We start from the raw sequence: 20,313 nt of genomic DNA, 5'->3' as shown, positions 1-20,313 counted from the left end.
ACCAGAGAACAGTCCTTCATCTATCTTTGTATCCCCACCCCCTGGTACTGTGTCCAGTAGTTTTGCCATAAACATCTTTGCTGCAACCACGTTTACTGCAAGCACTTTTGCTGCAAACATTTTCTCCGCATAACTAATTGGCCGTAAGACAATTTTGCTGTAAAAAAAGATAAAATCACTGGTAGATAGTTTGGTTTCATTTCCCCATTGACGAATCTGAGCTCTCATAAGGGTCTATACGGTGACAAGTAGACATGGTTCCCTTAAAATAGTGGAAAAACGATAACAACTAGGTATAGTGACTTGATAGAAAATACAATGGTAAAAGTTACGGCAAGTGTGAAATAATGAGAGTATAGAGCCAGATTGTATACTATGCTAGAGAATGATAACACATCAGTCTGCAAATTCTTTGGGGTACCACAGTCATAACGCATTACAAAGCTCAGGCACACATATGCATCCTAGTATTTGGAAACGGATACCTTTCTTAATGAGGGTAGAAATTTGAGTGAAAAAGAAAAAATAAATTACAGTGCTGAAGGATGAGACAAATCAACAAGCAAAAAAAAAGAAAAGAAAATGTGTAATACGATGAATGAAAGAGAAGTGCTCAGGTACAATCCACAAACTAAAACCAGTTATTTGTGCCACATCTGCCATGAATTTAAACATATTTTAAATGTATTCAAGTATTTTTTGTGTTTTCATTTTTCACAATAAACTTTTTAATCTTGCTATTATTTTCATTTTTTTGTCATTTTATCTTTTTATGGCAAAATTGCCTTACAGATAGTTAGCTATGTGGCAAAAACGTTTGTGCCAAAGATGTTTACGATGAAACTCCCTAGAATCTCTTAGTATGGTGTCTGTTTCATCAGAAGTGCTCTCTCCATGGTCACTGATTTGAATGACATTATCAAAGCCTTTGCAAAGATGAGGAGTTAAAGAAGGTAGGAGATGGTGAGATGGCTTCTTATCTCTTGCCCTGTTGTAGGGGTGCTAAGAAATCAGAGTTGAATTTGGAGCATTTTGGCAGAGTTAGCATAAGTTAGCATAAGGCCACGAAGGAAGAAAGAAAAGTTGGTTTTACTCATCATCTTCCTGATTCCCTCATGTGAAAGTTCTTTGGATATTCAGTTCACTCACACAAGAAACAGACCCCTGGAATTTCCTCATAATAACAGATTCTTTGCATACATGAAGATAGTGAGGCTTATGAAATTTTATTTGCCTCTAAATATATAAACAACAAAACTAACTACATACTTTGGGATCATCAAGTGATCGGGAAAGTAGCTATTGAAAGAATGACTGATAGGTTCAGAAAGAAGCAACAGCTCTTCTTTGGACCCGTTGGAGCCATCACTTGGCAACAATTTCTAGAAAAAGAGAAAGGAAAAAGAAATGAAAAATCTTGGTAATCATCAGTACAACATACTTCTATCTCTGACACAGTATATTTTGCTATATTCTATAGGTTTTCAGGAAATGTATGTTTTTAACAAGGATGGATAAGAAACACACTAATGCTTAGGCACGTTAGTGCTTACAGAGAGAAATATTGGAATTGGAGTTAGAAAATTCTGGGTTCCAGCATCATTCACTAGTACTATGACTTTGAGTAAGTCACTTATGCTGTATTTTGAAAGTAGGAAAAGTGTGACTTCTAGGCAACGTCATATTCAGTTTCCTCATTCAATCCCTTGGTCATCTCAGAAACAGGGGGTTAGGGCTCTTCATTTAATAAGGAAGATCATGACGAGCGAGGGTAGGTGACTTGTTTGAAATCACCCAAAACTTAAATGTCAGATTTGAAGACAAATTTATTTCTTTGTTCTAGTCCAAAAGTGATTTCTCTGGATCTCATGATTCCTTTTAAATATGTTGCATTCATGTGTGCACACAGAGGTTACTTCCAGAGATCATATTTTATTCAGCATTACACTGCATAAAATGATGTGTGAGTAAAGAAACTGTAAGTTTCTCAGAATCAATGGCTTGTGTTCTTTGTATGGAGAGAAGGTCAAAAACAGATAAGCATATAAACCTCAGCTTCTGTAATTAACATAAGCAAATGAGAGTTTGAAGGAATCAGTCTTTCACCTACTGTGGGTGTCTCTGTTGCAGAGAATCTTGCACAGCCCCTCCAACCAAGCCCAGTGCTTAGCAAATAGGTGGAAATTAGTGAGTGTCTCCTGAATTGAATAGAAGGAAGCAAATATATAGAGAAGGTAGAACTCCAGTATTCATGTACCAAATACGTTTTCCCATAACATGCATCTTCACTTAGATGTGTTGGAACAAAGACATTAAATACAAGAAACACATGGCAGTGAAAGGAGGAGAGAATGGAGCATAAGAAGAGGTTGCTAAGAATTAGGAAGAGAAAGAGAAGAGAGAGTCATATAATTTTCACAAATCCAGAGCAGGAAAGGGAAGACGGACTTATTTGTTACAGTTTTTAATTTTAATATAGAGAATAAAAAATATAAGCCCCTTAATGTATTCAAAGAAACAGAGCTCTGATATATTTCGACAGCTGTCACAAAGGGAACAATAGATCCGTAAAAATCTGCTCTTAGTAACCCTCTGTATGATAACTCTCTATTAACTAGAACAGCTACCTCACTTTCCATTTCTGATGGGCTTTGCCTCCAGCTTGCCTCCTAGGGAAGGACAGATGGCCTCTTGTTTATACAAGTCTAATTATCTGTGTCCTGGAGGGACAAAGATATCCATTCCCCTAGGCTTGCCTCTCTGTCATGGGGCATAATCATACCTGGATTTCAACATCCACAAATGTCCTGGGCTAATCATAGTTAAATGTGGAACGTGGTGTATATATACATATATATATGAGAACAACTGATAATGAATAGCTCTTGCAGGTGATGTGTGTCCATCTCATTTTTTTTTTTTTTTTTTGCAAGGTAAATTATCACTCTCCTGGTTCTATGAATGAAAAAGCTGGGGCCCAGCCCTGGAGTTGTGAGCCTGGTTGCCCTATTCCATGTAGCTCTTCACGTTGCCATACATTCCCCTGCTTTCACGCTTACAATGTCAGGATTGTGAAGTTAGCCTCCTTGTCTGTCTCCTCTGCTGTATCCTTGGTACCTGAAGCATTATTTGATGTATAGTAGATCCTTGACAAACATTTTGGAATGACAGATTTATTTCTTGTCAGTTATTTAATCATACTGCTTCTTCCCCTTATTCTGTGCAAAATAGAGCCCAGGGCATTTTGTGCCACCTGCCCTCTTAGGTCCACGAATGGGAGCTGAAAGGCATTGACTGCATGAGTACAAATAATTTTTGGTGGGAAAAAATTTAAAAAAATAAAAAAAGAGTAAAATAAACTAAAACTCATGAAAATAAGTGAGAGTGAAAAGGAGGGGCGAGCATTGTGTCAGTGGAACGAAGCTGATGATACTTCTTGCAGAGACGCTGATCTGATTAAGAGGGAATCACGCAGCAGCATTGTTTGAGAACAGGCAAGAGGGGAAGAGGAGGAGGAGAATTCTATTTTGAGAGATAATGTGAAGGAAAGGAAAGAAGTCACTCTGTTGGGAAGAAAGAGCCTGCAGCCCCAAAGAAGAATGTAGGAGGATTTCAAAAGCAGAGCTCGTGGAATGCAACAAAGGGGTCAAGGAGGGTATTGGATTGAAAGGCACAAAAGGAGTGGTGAGGAGATTATCCAGAGTTAGTTGTGAGTTCTGAGCCCCTTGAATTATTGTAAACGAATCGAGGTGTCAGAATTTTAAGTGATTCTGATATGTAACTTCTCTCCGCACTTGAACACTTTTTACTTTTGTACATCTCAATGTTTTATAAACGTCTTTGCCTGACAAGGAAAAAGCAATGGAAGTATGACAGCAGTGGGAAACTCTAGAATATTTCTTAAACCCAGTCTGGTTCCTGATTCTTCCTTTGAAGGGGATTTGGGCAAGTTCTCAGCACATTTGATGCCATTGTGGCAGCTACCATAATTAAAGGAAGACCCTCCCCTTCCTGGCCAAAGCTCTCTCATTGAAGTAGTCATGCTCCTCTGTCCTGTTTTAATGCGATGGAAAAAAATTGTTGCCATATGTCTCTGAAGCCTTGGGTTGTGATTTTATGAATGGGAACCTTACCTTGTCACATGTAGAAATCATGCAATGCTCATTTGTTGGTGAACATGCAATGAACCATGGTACAAAGCCATGACAGATTTGCCAGAAATTTCTCTAAAAGTTTGAAATTGAGGATTTGGTTAATTTGGGAAATTTTATCAGCAAAGGCAATCTCTTTGCCAGGGTCTAAATTACTCTCTGAATTTCGTATACTAAATCAGGGTTAGTAGGTCACTGGAAATTCCCTGAGGGAGGTCAATGAGTTAGTTTAGCATCTCTGAGTTAGAGCTTATTAAAAGAGGAACAGTGAGGACTATCATTTGAGGCCAACAGGCAAATCTACCATGCAGTGTACTCTGAAGTTAGCGATTAGTGACCATTTAGTACCTCCAAGGGGTAATAGAGATAAGTTGGTGTGATGGGAAGTGCTGAGAGGAACATTAGATCTATTACTGTCTCAGCCATGTTGAAGCTCACAGAATATAAATAATTTATCCAAGATCACAAAAGGTCATGTTTCTTCATCTTTTAGCAAGAACTGTAATAGTTACTTTACTGGATGGTTGTAAAGATGTAAAGATGAGATGACGATGATAATAACTATAATGGCTATGTATGTGATTATCTACTCTTTGCCAGCCACTGTGCCAAACACATAGACTTTATCCCTGTGTAGGGCCTGGCACAAAGAAGGCTCAATAAAATATGGAGTAGTATGATTTTTTTTTGTGATTGATCTTCCTAATCACCCAGCAGTAACGTAGTTATAGTAGCAGTAGTAATAGTGATCAGCTAATTACTATTTCATTATTGGCTAACTATTTTACGTGCATTATTTTCCTTAATAATCATCTTAAGAAACCAAAAAACTATGGGGTGAGCACTATCTCTTTGTAACAGGAACAAAAACAGGGGCTCAAAGATGTTAAGACAATTGCCCAGGTTATTTATAACGCTTGGAAATGGAAGGGCCAAAAATCAAACCCAATGTCATGATATCAAATCCTGGGCTCTTAGAACACCATGTTCTACTTGTCTGTAGTGGCAGGCTGTGATCAATATGACATGCTGTATCTGATCAAGATCTGCAGCCAGAAAGTTCCAATGAGGCGTGAGAGAAATCAGGACCACTTTAGCATTTGGGGATAATAGCAATTCAATTAAAATTTGTTTTGAGTATCTCTTATACTCTGTAAACAATGCTAGATGATATTCGATATAATATCAGGTGAGTGTTACTATCTCTGTTTCATGGATGAGGAAGCTGGTTCTAAGAGTTGAAAAGAGTTGTTTCACTTTATTTAGACTCAGGTCTCAGTCCTGGGTCCACTTCTCAGTAGGCAGCTGCAGAGTCTGTGCTTTATCTACTCTGCAACCCCACCATTCTCATCTGCTTAAGTTGTGAATTGCTAGGAGAAAGCATCCAATTTTTTAGCAACTTTCACTTTGTTTTTTTAAACCACCCATACTTATACGTATAATTAGTTATTGGAATTATGGCTTAAGGAAAGAATAGTGCCATCATGTTCTTCACAGAAATAATTCCACTTGATTGAGGAGTCCCTGGAAGTGTTTTCATTTAGGGGAAAAGAAATTTCACCTTAATTCTGAATAGGAATAATTGCAAGTATTTCAGTGTAACTCAAAATTGGCAATTTGAGTAACATCAGTTGTTGGCTAGCCATGTGTTGATGCTATAAATGGTGGCCTGTGCAGAATTATTTAGTAGGGGAATCCAGGAGCTGAAGTGACAATCCATACAATAAAGTCACTATGCACATTGTAAAAATATAGAGATGGGTATCATTGTTAATTCACTTACGACTATTTCATATGTTATTCCATATGGATATGGATATAGACATGGCTATCATCCACACAGTGGGACAACTAAGAAATCATAGTTATTTAGTCAAAGAATATAGTGCATTATAAAGCAGGAAATTCACATGTAAGGAAGCAGTTTATACACATTGAGATCGTTGAATTATCCTCAATGGTCTGATTTAAAGCTTTCAAGCCTGCTGTTCTCTAGCAACATTTTCAAACCCAGAGGAGGAAGGTCAATATATAAAATCTATATGAAAGAAGTCATGTCTGTCAAACAGACTCAGGTTAAGATGCTGTGATAGCATAGGAGGAGATTGTTGGACGAATGTCTTCCTAACACTATGTAGAGATGTTCTGGCAAAAGGAGAGTATATTAGTTCATTAATATTTCATAACTGAGATTCTGGAGATGCAGGTTTTTGATCCTTGCTTGGCCACAGTCTGCATGACCTTGCCCAAGACCGTCGTTGGTGCTGGACCACATTCCAAATCCCTAATATTCACGCGATAATACATTTTCAACTCTGGAAAATGAGCTAAGCTTTCCTATGAATTATTATAGGAAAATTTGAATATCATTTATGTATTTGCAAAGAGAAATAAATAATAATGGAACTTCAAAAATAACAAGTAAGACTAGAGCATCATTGGTAAAGCATGTAGATCAAAGCCATTGTTTTTTTTATGAATTCACCCTGAATTAATTCAATTTATGAAATGTTACTAGGATACACAGCTCATTACCATCAGCCCTTTTTGAGTAATCCTGAGAATATCTGAATAATTAGAAAACTGCACCACAAATTTATACTGAGACATTTAATAAATAACTTAAATGTCAATTACAAAATGGGTGAAATATCCAGAGAAACAGTGAGAACACTTGGGTTCTATAATCTACAAAACACACTCACCTCACTGGCGTTTGTTGAAGTGTTATGCCCTTCCTCTGGCAAACTGGCATGACCTAAAGATGTGACTCTTGGAATGGTATGGAATAACTCTTGAACCTCCCTTGAGCCTTGAAGGCACCAAGACTTGGGTTCGAGTCTTGACACTCTCCTCTCTCACTTAGTAGTTCTGTGACCTTACAACCATATCTAAACATCTCTGATCCCTGGAGATATGACAGTTACCAGTATCTATCAAATGCTTGCATACTGCAGTACTGAGCCCCTAAAGCAGTTAGAAAAAACTCTAATCACTATTTTTCCTGTCTCTCTTTCTTCCTCTTCCTCACTCCCTCCTACCTTCTCTCTTCTTCTTTGTAATATTTGCTTCTCTTCTACATTTATTCATATGTATCATGTGCCAGAGATTGTGTTCAGTTCTAGACATACAAAGATGAACGAAACCTGATTCCTATCCATAATAATTTACTATCAGGACAGGTCAAAATCATAGGGGAAGTGGCAAAATGGAGAAAAAACCAAAAAGTAAATGCTGCAAGGAAGTTCCTAGCAAAAATGCATAAGCTCAAAAAGAGGAGAGTGATCAGTTGCACCTGGGAAGGCTTCTTGGTCTCTGAAACATCAGAGCTTGGCCTGAAAGGATGGAAGGAATTTTAAGGGGTCCAGTAAAGGGCAAGGATGGTCTGGGCTGCGTCATCCAGACAAAGTTGTGGAGGTGCCAAAGGATGTGGGAAGTCTGAAGAAAGCTAAGTATCTGAAGAATCAAAGACATATGCTGGATAGGATGCTGTAGTAAAGGATGAGTTTGAGTACAAATCATACAGAAATTTGGATGCAGACAAAACTTTTGTTTGTTACCTTGAAATCACTGTAGAGGCATTGCCATTTTTGTGAGGGGTGTTCATATCTTGTAGCATCATTGAATATAATCTTTGTTTCTAATTTTTAAAATAACGTTAGTTTATTTTAATTTTTATTACCACTGAATTACTAAATTTTATTTGCATATACATGTATGAATAGGTATATATTTATAAAATGTAAATCCAAAATTATGTGTATATCTATATATATCTGTGAGTATATATGTATACATACAGATGTATCACATGTATGTATATGTATATATTTATAACATAAATACAAAAATATGTATATGTTTACATATATCCAGTATATGTATTTATATTTATGTATATATGAAGTGAAACATTTCGCTTTTTTGTCTCTCACGTAGTAATACCAGACTTAAACTCTTGTTTGACAATTAATAATATGTTACACATGAGATTGGTGCACCTCAGTGAGTCCCAATGACTTACCCAGGATCACATAGCTGGTAATACTCCTACCAAAATATGTCCTTGTTTATCTCAGCCCTGAGCTCATTTTCTGACAGATGTAGCCCTCCGCTTCCCATTACAGAATGCTGGGAAATTTGGGGGTGAGGGGCAACCTCCTTCACAAAAACACATCAAGTTATCTTCACTTATATTCTTTGTCAAATTTTTATAGACACATTATAATATAGTATAATCATGGCATACATTAGTTTTAAAGTAAAATTTAAAAATTGTCACAATATAAGCAGTTTGTGTTGCTACAGAATTTTTGTAATTTTTAACATCTGCTTAATGGTGTATGCTTCTGATCCCTATAACATTAACTACTAATTTAATATTTCCCTACTGTTACATATTTAAATTGCTTGCCTTTTTAAAAATATCATCCAAAAAAGTGCACATCTTAATCTAAAAATTTGAGGCATCAGGAGAAAAAAAAAGTATAATTTCCTTGGAATAAGTTTTTAGTTTTAAAAATACCAGGTCAAAGTATATAAATAAGCTTTTGATTCTTGATACATTTAACCTATTAGCCCTCCAATTATGTTGTTGTATTTTATGAAAGCACCGGAAATATATGAGAAATTTAGTTTCTCCAAATACAGATGATTCTCTCTCTCTCTCTGTCTCTCTCTCTCTCTATCATGATCTATCTAATTCATAATTAATAGTCACAAAGAAAGGGGAATGCTGGTTTTCTTAAACCCTATAGAGACTGAACAGTTTTCTAATGTTTCACTTGCTCCTTTGTGATATATCTGTGCAAGTTTGGCATTATTGAAGTCATTATATTGAAGGTATTATTCAGTGATAAGGTGAGCATGCGTCGAAGCGTCTCTGCTTGTATATCCTATACCCCTCCAACTGTCAGCATGTACTACAAATTACATGGTTAGCACAAAGTATGGGTGCAGTATATGACCCCCAGAAAGAACTTACCCCTGATGAATTTGTGCCATTTAACCTCATAAGTGAAAGAGCCTTTTTCACGGATAGTAAGACGATAATTGTACATTGAATTGGCAAGAGTTTGGGGGAAGAACAAAGCTAGTGGTTTCATAACCAAGATAATGTGTTCGACAAGTCTTATTCAAAAGAGGAGTCTAACACAGCATTTTCTATCAACTGCAATCTTTGAACAGCACAATCTGGGAGACCCGCAAAGAGTGAATTACAGTAATCAGCTTCAAAATGACAAAGGAGTTAATCAGCATCTCCTTGCCTTTCTCATGAAGCCTCTCAATCTGGTGATATCACAGAAATTATAAAAAGAATTCTTCGTGATGGATACAAAATGCTTCTTAAATGATAACATCGAAGACAATGGGGAAAAAACTCACACACACACGTTTTAAATTTTTGAGATGAGTGAGACTGGCTTCTAATCAGAAGTACTCCCTGGATGATGAGACATAAGGAACAGCTGTTTAGCACTTAGGACGAACTTAGGTCAGCCTAGGATTTAAATTTTTAAACTGTGGCACCAGGGAAATCTCCATTTGATTGGGTAAAATTAAGATAAACCAAGTCGTTTCAATACAGGAGAAGCAAGCCCATCAGCCTATTCACAGTAGGGTTATGAATGCCAATTTCAGAGCAAGATGATCCCCCCTCCCTTCTTAATCCTCCCACCAGAGTTCACCTCCAATCCCATACCTTCCCAGCCTGACTCCCCAGTGCCAGGTTCAAAATCTCCACTGAATTGAATTCATGGAGAATGGGTTGTTCTCATTAATTGAATTTTCTGATTAGATTACATTTTCAAAATGAAGTTGTGGGGAAACTCTTCTAAAATGTAATTGTTTACCTACTTTTTCCTGGATCTTCTCTGCAGTTAATGTTACTGAGAATCCAGCAGGACAGGTTCATCCTCCTTAACACCAATTGTGTTTTTTTCTTCTTAAAATGTTAGAGCCCCCTATTTTCATGGAAAAAAGTCTTTCCCAGCGATTTTCTGTGATTTATCCAAAAATGACTAGGTAAGGAGTTTAGGTCTGAGCCCTAGAACGATTACTGAGTTGGAAATTTACGAAAGTCAAAGACAAAAAGTATAATATTTTGAATTATATCAACTCCGCGTCGATCCTGAAATTACCATGCTTAATTAACTAAGTTGATTCTCTTTTTTGTTAGGCTGTTTATCAAATACCTACATCAAAGAATTTTACTCACTGCTCCAGAAGAAAGCTGTTTGTCATACTGCTTACCATAAAATTGAAAATTCTAGGGGCCCGTCTGGTGGAGTAGTGGCTAAGTTTACATGCTCAACTTTGGCAGCCCAGAGTTTGTGAGTTCGAATCCCGAGTGCGGACCTACACGAATGTGTAACTATAAGCATGTGGGGAGACATGAGCACTACTCTTTCTTTTTTTTTCTTTTTAGGAAGATTAGCCCTGAGCTGACATCCACTGCCAATCCTCCTCTTTTTTGCTGAGGAAGATTGACCCTGAGCTAACATCTGTGCCCATCTTCCTCTATTTTATATGGGGGATGCCTACCACAGCATGGCTTGATAAACGGTGTGTAGGTCCATATCTAGGATCTGAACTGGTGAACCCTGGGCCATTGAAGGGAAGTGTGCAAATGCAACCACTGTGCACCGGGCTGGCCCCCATGAACGCTACTTTTGCTGGCCCACTACTGTGAAAAAAGAGTGACACAATTCACATCTCGGGCAATAGGGAGTTATTTAAAATTAGCACCATTGAAAGGGTTTTACATTAGTTTATTTTGGCAAAAAAGTATCTCCTATCTGCCTTTTTAAAATCAAAGTTGAAAATGGATAAAAATGCCACTTACTTGAGGATATTAGTAACTTTTTAGTAGTCATAGGTCCAAATTTTTAACTTATCAAATCAGAGAGGGAAAGGAACTTAATTGCTATATTTTCTGCTCTGTGTTAGGTGGTATTTAATACCAAACAAAGATTTTTAAAATACGGAAGTTCAAAAGAAATAGCCTAAAGCTACTAATGCTCAGGAGAGTATGTGAGCCATAGCAAATAATTCAGGACAGAAGTAGAAGGAACTTTTAAGGTAGTTTTTAAGCTTCTATTTCAGCAGTTTATCAACATCTTGCAATATCCACGCAAGTGAGATGGTCAATTTTTTGAATAGGATTTAAAAAAGTTAAGTAACTTGTGTACATATGCCCCAACACAAGGAGAAAAATAAGAGGGTCAACGGCACTGGTGATTTTTCCTATCCTTCCTTTATGGCCACGAGATAGCTGGAAAAAATTCCAGAAATTCTATCTTGCATTTTCTAATGAGTTGCTGTTAGTTGTAAGGTCGAGACTAGAGGCAGTGGGCTCAGGAATAGCAATAGCTGTTCATTATACAGTTTGTAATGAAGCCAATCAGCAATACTGCATGCCCTAAAGAAACCTTGGAGAGATTCCCTGTTTGCCTTAAAAATCAGGACACCTGCTCCCAATGTCGAAACAGGAAAAAGGAAATGTGAGGACTCCTGGATGTGCAGCTTCTCAGCAGGGTCATCTTGAGCATCTCACTTGACTGAATAGATGTTATTCTCATTTTACAGATAAGGAAACAAATCCTTGCTCTGCCATATCAAGGAGTGGTCCTTTAAACAATAATATATTATTACATTGAAGTGCTTTTGAACTGTAGATGTCTACTTAAGAACGGCATGCTGGAAACACGTTTGACACTTGGATAAAGAACCAGTACCCTAACCATATCTTTTAGGATCCTGGCAGGAATGGGGTGATTGAGGATAGTTTAAAGAAAGAACTATTGACAGAAGCATGAGCAGGTTAAGGGAGACCATCAAGGGCTAGCAAAGCACCCCAAGGCTGGCGACAGCAGTGTCATCATTACTCCTAGGCCTGAAGGAGCAAAGGACTGGGGCAGCTATTGGATCCTAGAGTTTTGCTGTGGTATTATCTGAAGATAAAATCAGAGAGTGGCCAAATGTGTGATTGAAGCATTTGGGGAGTCTGGAACCTCACCTGCTCCATTCTCACAATCACCTAGGGTAATATATGTTGATTGAGTCTAACGCAAAGCCAGAAAATAGGGGACTTCGTTGAGACAATCCATAAAGCTCACTCTGCCGTGCCAAGAGTAAGTGGAGGATGCTGGAAAGTGGATCTGGAGGAGCAATTGGAGAATGTTCAGCACTCTAACCACCATCCAGATAGGCATTAAATAAATTCTGATTGGGAAGGAAAAATGGGTAAGTAAATAGCAGATTTGAGTAACTACTGAGTACCAAGAACTTTGCATGAATTATCTCACATAACCTAAGAATACCCCAATGAGAGGCTGGTTATTATCTCCAGTTGACAGGGTAGAGTATTAAGTCCTGATGGGTTTAACAATTTGGTCATGGTCACAAAGCTAGTAAGTGTGAGAATAACATGAGAAACCAAATTTGCTTGACTTCAAAATGAGGGGGCATTTATAAGGGGACTCAAACTAGTCGATAGATACGCATCTTAGGTAGTATGAAGCCATATGCCTTGATGGTGGAGGGCATAAACATTTCTGTAACAGATGGAGACCCACAGAGCTCTTCTTGTCTCATTTAAGCAAGTCCCTCAATCATGATGCTTCATTCATATTCTAATACAACTCACAGACAGCAACCCAGGTATGCTATTTTCAACTGAGCCTCAAAAATTATTCCAAGTGTCTGAGAGACATCAATTTTTTTTTTAATTTACATTCAACAATATACTTTTTAAAATGATGAGAACAATACAAACCAATCTTCTCTGACTCTGAGGAAATTGTAAAAGTTCTTTCATTAGGGGCCGGCCAGTGGCACGGTGGTTGAGTTTGCACACTCCGCTTCAGTGGCCCAGGGTTCACCGGTTCAGATGCTGGGCACTTACCTACGCACCACTTATCAAGCCATGCTGTGGCAGGCATCCCACATATAAGATAGAGGAAGATGGGCCTGAATGTTAGTTTAGGGCCAATCTTCCTCAGCAAAAAAGGAGGATTGGTGGCAGATGTTAGCTCAGGGCTAATCTTCCTCAAAAAAAAAAAAAAATCTCCCATCGAAGTAACCTGAGAGGATGCGTATGTAGACCTCAATCCATCAAATTCTTTGATAAAAGCTGCTGCCTTCCTTCAGAATTATATCAATTCCCTCTGATTATTAGAAGCTGCATGTCAAATTTCAAAGTCCAGTGGCTGGCTTTAATTCATCATGACCTCAGAATGTGGTGATACCTAAGCTTTACAAACACTCATGTAAATATCACAGCAGTGAAACAATTTTCTGATCCTTCTTACCCATAATGAAGATACTCTGAGCCATGAAAATATATATCCATAGCAGAGTAGCCATATTGGCATCTCATCCTAATAATGAAGAGGTTTTGTTATTGTTACTGTTGCTGTTTTCTGCTCTTTTATTTTCTGCTCATGGTGATCCAAGTCTGAGTGATTGCTATATTTCTATTTTTCTCTTCTTTCTGTTTTTGTTTATAACCCTGTGAGCGTGATCTATTGAGTTATGCTACAATATGATCAAATCTTGTAACAAACCATTGTTTTGAAAGATATTATTATGTTTCTATCAATGTTTCCAAACAAGCAGGGCAGTCTGATTGGGTGCTGCCTGAATGGGAAGCTGTGATGTAAAAGTGGTATCAAGGTCTTATAAAGTATGTAAGAACTCACAGCTACTCCCGGAGTATGCACACTTCCTTGGTAGGTTAGATTTCCCTGGGCACTCTTGTGCCTCGCCTGCTACTTGAAGGATTCAAGGACTTGAACTCCTCACAAACTTTTTACAGACAAATGATTTAATTAGAGCATATGAGTCCGAAAAACCAGGATTACAACTTTAGAAGTGGCCAAGAGAGTAGCTCACCCTCCATTGAAATTGAATGTTTATGATGTCCCTGGGGTTAGAAGTGAGCGGGATTATCTTTAATTCAGACAGGTTTCTTACATTTGGGCCAGAGATGTAATACACATCCATTCAATAGGAATACTCTGGGCTGGTCATAATAGATTTTATTAGGCGCTTTTAGCAGCATTGGAGGGGCATCTTATGACATAGAGTTAAGTAAAAATACAGGACACAGAAAAATATGGTTTCATCATTATAAGGCATCTGATTGTTCTTTGAAATGGGAAAAAAGTTTGAAATAATCTCAATATCCATTACTATGGGAATGCCTAAGTTATTCAAAGTACATTCACAAAAGAACAATTATGCAGCTCTAAAAAGTAATGAGTTGGACATCTATGTGCTAAGAAGAAACGATCTCAAAGATATCCATTGTGTAAAAAAAAGTCACAAAACAATACCTATATCATGATGATATTTGTGGTTAAATATACATATGCATATATACACACTTGTACGCATATACATAGAACGACCTTGGAGTTATACACATCAAAATATTAGCAATATATATCTATGAAAAGAGGTATGAGTGTAGGGAGAGGGCTAAGTAAAGATTTTCAGGAACAGCCATGCATCACTTCATAAAAGCATGTCTAGAAAACTCCAGGTTCCCATCTTCAATACCTCTCTAATGGGGAGTGTTAAAAGCATGACCATTAGAAGCAGATCCCCCTGTAAGATGACAGAAAGAGTCAGATACAGTCATGTGCCGCTTAACGACAGGGACACGTCATGAGAATGCGTCAGGTGATTTCGTCATTGTGTGAACATCATAGAGTGAACTTACACTAACCTAGATGGTATAGCCTACTGCACACCTAGGCTATATGGTACTAATCTTATGGGACCACTGGTGTGTATGTGGTCCATCATTGACCAAAACGTCATTATGTGGCGCATGATTGTAACTTCAGAAGTATCTATGCAAATTTTAACTCTTTAACAAAAATATTAAATTATCAGTGAAAAGACACAAATAGTTAGCTAAAACCCTGAAAATATAGCAGAAGAAAAACACTAACATTTTAGCACTGATGATATTATGTTATTTTGTATAATTTTATGTTTTACTGCCTTTTCTCTTTTCTATATCTTCCTATTTTTCTAACATATTTATCACTTTCACAATTAAAATATAAATGTAGTTGAACAGTACCTTAGGACTTTGACACCTGCCTATATTAATTCTGATTGGTGTTTTATTCATTTAAGCTGATTCTAGTAATGCATTTGTTTCTTTCATCTCTCTAATGTATTTGTGAGCTTCAGAATAATTTATCTTTGACCTCAGAGCCTTCAAGCTATTTGTGTATTTACTCTTCTTGGAGGGGAATTGGAGTCTGTGATAAATTGTAGGATTCTTGCACTTCTGGGGCTTTTCCTGGATAGATGAGGCTGTTATGATTTATACTTTAATTTGGTAGGCAAGAGTCTGTCATTCAGTTTACTTTCTAATGTATATTTTTGCAAGTTCTTTTTTTATACATTATAAAATGTATTTTTGCAAGTTATCTAATGTCTATGACTACAGTTTTCTCAGTGTTGGCATTACAGTTGCATGCCAGTTAAATGTCAAAAGAAAACAGAAAATTACCTCAGTGGAAGCTTGATGTATGCACCATGTGTGTGTTTTTGTATATGTGTGTGTGTGTGATTCACACATTCATTTTTGAATGAGCTGTCTGCCTGAAAATCATTCTGCCATTTTTCCCCCTCAGCAATTATAAAAACTGCCCTTCCCAACATGGACAGAGAAGCCAAGGAGGAGTACCTGGTCGTTATCCAAGCCAAAGATATGGGTGGACACTCCGGAGGCCTGTCTGGGACCACGACACTTACAGTGACCCTTACCGATGTTAATGACAATCCTCCCAAATTTGCCCAGAGTAAGTGAATTTCCTGTACTGGATGAGAATCTCAGCATAATGCTTTCATTTGAATTTATATTCTCACTTTCAATGATATCCAAAAACCCAGTAGCAGTCATTGAGTCCTTATTATATGCAAGGTATGGCAATACTCTCCTGTCATTTGGGTTCTAAATCTATCCCCACTTCACAAATTTCAAACAAGTTGAGAAAATTTCCAAATACCAAGCATATAATAGGTAGTGGAGCTGAGAATTAGAACCAGTGTGTCTGACTGCAAGATGTGTGCTTATTTCTCTATTACATGGTAGCTCCCATTAATAAAATTTGAGAGAATGATTAAAATGAACCTCAGGGGTCTGGCCCATGGTGTAGTGGTTAAGGTAAGCACACTCCACTTCAGTGGCCCAGGTTCATGAGTTCGGATCCCAGGTGTAGACCTACACCACTTGTCAGCCATGCTGAGGCAGCAACCCACATATAAAGTGGAGGAAGATTGGCATAGATGTTAGCTCAGGGCTAATCTTCCCCAGTAAAAAAAATAGCATAACATAAATGCACCTCAGATATGGCTCTATCATTAGTCCCACTTGTTGTATAAAAGAAACTAAATCTCTAGGGCTTGAGAGAGGGAAGCAGATAGGCTGTATACTTGCTGCAAAATATGCTCTCCTCCTTCCTGCGGCTGGGGATCATCAATGATGGCTGACTCTACTCGTCCCTGCTAAGGCTGTGCTCTGCCTCAGAAACCTCTCAACAGCATTCTAGGCAGTATCATCAAAGAATTAGACCATCATTATTTGCCAACTTTCTTGAACTCTCATAGAAGCCCTTTCTTCTGAACATTTATCCAAGTAATCTGACATAGAGAAACAATTTTGGAAGGTGTTGATGACATGGAAACTCTTGAGTTGAGATATGAATGATGAATAGGGATTAGCTGGAACAAGGTGAAACCAGAGGAGGGGAGGATAGACATTGCAACTGGAGGAAAAGGATGTCCAAAAGCCCTGTGGAAGGAGAGTATATGACCCTGGATGAGAGTTAAAAGAATTTTACTACAGCTAGAGAACAAAGGCTGGAGAGTTAGGTTAGTCAGGAGGTAACCATACTTGGATTTATAGGCTATTTAAGTACTGTGATCTTTGTCCCACGATCACTAGGAAGCCGTTAAAAGATTTTAAGGCGTAGGTTGAGTAATAGGATTTGATTCCAGGGAAATCAAAGAAAATGAAATCTGGCCTGCTTCCAATGTCTTCTCCACGTTATAGCCGGTTAAGGGTGTTTGTAATCATTCCCATAAAAGGTGATGGTAGCCCTAGCAAGCAAGGGTGGTGGCAGTGGAAGTGGAGAAATGTGTCTAGGTGTGATAGATATTTAAGAGTTAATGATAACAAAAACCTAAAGGATGGATTGAATTTTTGGTTGAGGAGGTGACATCATATTTCTGACATTAGAGATTAGATGTGAGCTGGTGCTATTTGCTGGGAAAGGAAATACCATGGAGAACCAGTTTTCGAAGACAGAGAGAAGAGAGGAGAGAGAGAAGGACAGTGAGAGAGGGAGAGAGAGACAGAAACAGGGCTTGAAAAATGACACATTTGAGGTACCAATGAGAATTTATCTGCAGAAATTCCAAGGTAGAATGAACAGAAAAGATACATTTTCATTAGGAACATTAGAATTTTCACATCTGGCCATTTATAAATCAAACAACAATGCAACCCTTTTAACACAATTATTGAAATGGAGAATACCATTTCTCCTATCCTTCCCTCTACTTTTCTTTTTCAGTTGCTATTATAGTTAATGCTCTCATATGCAACTCTGCTTTATCAGAAAATGATTATTTCAATTCAGCAGTGGCAGGTGAGTTTCAAAAGCTTTCCCTTTCTTAGAGGTAATAACTATTAACTATGATCACACTGATAGAGATGAAGAGAATAAGCAAATAGGAGTGGAGAAAGAACCATTCCATTGGCTTTTTTGCCAAGGCTCTTTGATGCCTGTCTGCCAGCAAGGTGAGTCCCCTTGCTGGCTTATTGACTGAATAAGCATACCTAAAGGGATCATCTCAAACCTTATCTGGAATACAAAGTTTGAAGGAAATGGAATCATTACACCAATTACTAGAGAATTGGAAGACTTGTGCTTGACATGATGATTTTCAGTGCCTACCTTATGGCAAAATTATTTGGAAAACATTCTTGTTCCCCAGTCCCATAATTTCATGATTCTGAAAGACATATTTATTTCATCATTAAATAAAAGAGTGTTAGTGCTAGGAGAAAACCTTACCCATCATCTTAACTAATCTTGTTCTATTGTGTAAAATGTGCCCTAGTTTATCCAAGGGATTCGGTGATTGAGTTCAAACTACAATTAGGTAATGTTCTCCAGAATTAATTTCTCCTTTTGGGTTTTTAGTTCATTGAATGTTTATTTTTCCCTTGTTTATGTTGCAATGGGACTAAAACTTCTTGGTTGTTGAGTTTGGGTTCCCCAGAAACAGGCACTGAGATGAGAATTTGATTATAAGTAGTTTATCTTGGAGATGATCCCAAGAAATGACAGCAGGGAAGTGAGGATGTGAGAGAAAGAAAGATAGGGAGCCGATAATGTACATTATCAAGCCAACTGCTACTGTGGGTGACTGGAGCTTTATCCCATTGGGGAAACTCAGGAACACTGTAAATAAACAAAGGAAAAGAAATAGCTCAATGTTATATTACCAGAGAGGGGAGGAGCCTGGGATTTCATATACTCATTTGGGTGAGTCTTTAAGGCCTGCTTCTGTGGGGGCATTAATTTTCTGGTAGCTCTGGCCTGACAGGCAGTGGACAAAATGGGTTCCGAAGGTCAGAGAAAAGCCTCAGGCAAAAAAATGCAGGAGATGGAAGTTCCATGTGGGGGGGGTGTGGCTAGGGTACCAACAGCTTCCTGTACACCAAAGAAAGTGAGTGATACCAATACAGCAAGTAAAGTGATTTGAATAAAAATGAGATGAATACCACTAATTAGACATGTTTTCCTGCCCCCATAGGAGAATGAACATACACTAGAATTGTATTTTGCCTAGAGAGTTTTGAAGGTAGGATTTCTGGTCTTCAGAGCAATGAGGACTTTAGTAACAAGAGAAGTGTTTCATGTGTCTGAACAGCTTGCTTCAGGGCACAGCAGAAGTTTAGTAATTGGATTTTATCAGAAATGGTCTACAAGCCTGTAAATATAAAGGTAACTTCAAAAGTGACTTTCAGTGTGTTACACATTGCATCTTTCTGTGCTGAAATTAGCTTAATATTTTATGTTGGGCAACAATGAAGATCCCCACGGGCAGCCAATGTGATTATACAGCAAATTGGAAAGGACATTCACATCGAGTCACTGATATCCTGACATAACTGCTCCAAATATATACTTGGTAAACATATGCTTGAATAAGTTCCGTATCTCAGGAGAGTCTCAAAGAGAGATCACTACTTCTTCTGGGACTCATTTTAAGGTTGTATATTCCACAGCAAAAAGGATATTTTTATCTTTTCCATCACTGTATTGGTAGCATCGACACAGGAGTGCCCAGAACAAAGGAGGTGCCCAAAAAATATTTGCTAAATGGATTAGTGAATGAATGGAATTTGTGTAATGCTCAACATTTCTCCACTTTTCTAAGGTCTGTATCACTTCTCAGTACCAGAAGATGTGCTTCTTGGCACTGCCATAGGAAGAGTGAAAGCCAATGATCAGGATATTGGTGAAAATGCACAGTCATCATATGATATCATTGATGGCGATGGAACAGCACTCTTTGAAATCACTTCTGATGCCCAGGCCCAGGATGGCATTATAAGACTAAGAAAGGTAAGCTAAGGAAGATTTTGCTCATCTTCGAAATACCTCTTTGAAACTTGAGTTTTGAAGTTTGGGTGGGCTTCCTGACATGTTCTTAGAGCTAATAAAGATTTAGCTTCTTTAGTTGTGAAAAAGTAGAGTCCTTTTTGCACCTCGTGTGCCTCGGCCCTACTTTACATTTCAGCTAAAGCTCTGGTAAACAGTTACCATGGGTGGTGCTAGCCTCCCATCTCACCCATTGTTTGTCTCTTCTCTATGCCTCAGTGTTTTTCCGTAAGGTTCAGGAATTTTCTCAGTTCTTGTACAGAGCATTCCAACTATGTAGAGAGGTCAACACTCTGAAGGCAACCCTCAAGCAATGAGGGACAAAGATTGGTGGACAGTTCTTAGTCTTTGAAGACATTATTCTGAGGCATATTATCTATGGTTTCTAAGAGGATTCTCAATGGGAAGAAGCTTCATTTGTTCACAGAGGCAGCAAGTTCAATGGCTTTTAATCCTTCTGT

The 20,313-nt window shown here is 38.0% G+C and overlaps 1 protein-coding gene across 1 annotated transcript in view; it reads left to right on the top strand.

Moving 5' to 3' along the window:
- Positions 1 to 20,313, top strand: part of CDH8 (cadherin 8) — a 312,610-nt gene that overhangs the window by 151,489 nt on the left and 140,808 nt on the right. The window contains exons 4-5 of the mRNA XM_046683356.1: positions 15,809 to 15,976; positions 19,629 to 19,816. Of these exons, the coding sequence (XP_046539312.1) occupies positions 15,809 to 15,976; positions 19,629 to 19,816 (356 nt within the window). The remainder of the gene's footprint in view (positions 1 to 15,808; positions 15,977 to 19,628; positions 19,817 to 20,313) is intronic.

The sequence above is a fragment of the Equus quagga genome, chromosome 13 (assembly GCF_021613505.1).
Source record: "Equus quagga isolate Etosha38 chromosome 13, UCLA_HA_Equagga_1.0, whole genome shotgun sequence".
Classification (NCBI taxonomy): domain Eukaryota; kingdom Metazoa; phylum Chordata; class Mammalia; order Perissodactyla; family Equidae; genus Equus; species Equus quagga.
This window is presented reverse-complemented; position numbering and strand designations above follow the sequence as displayed.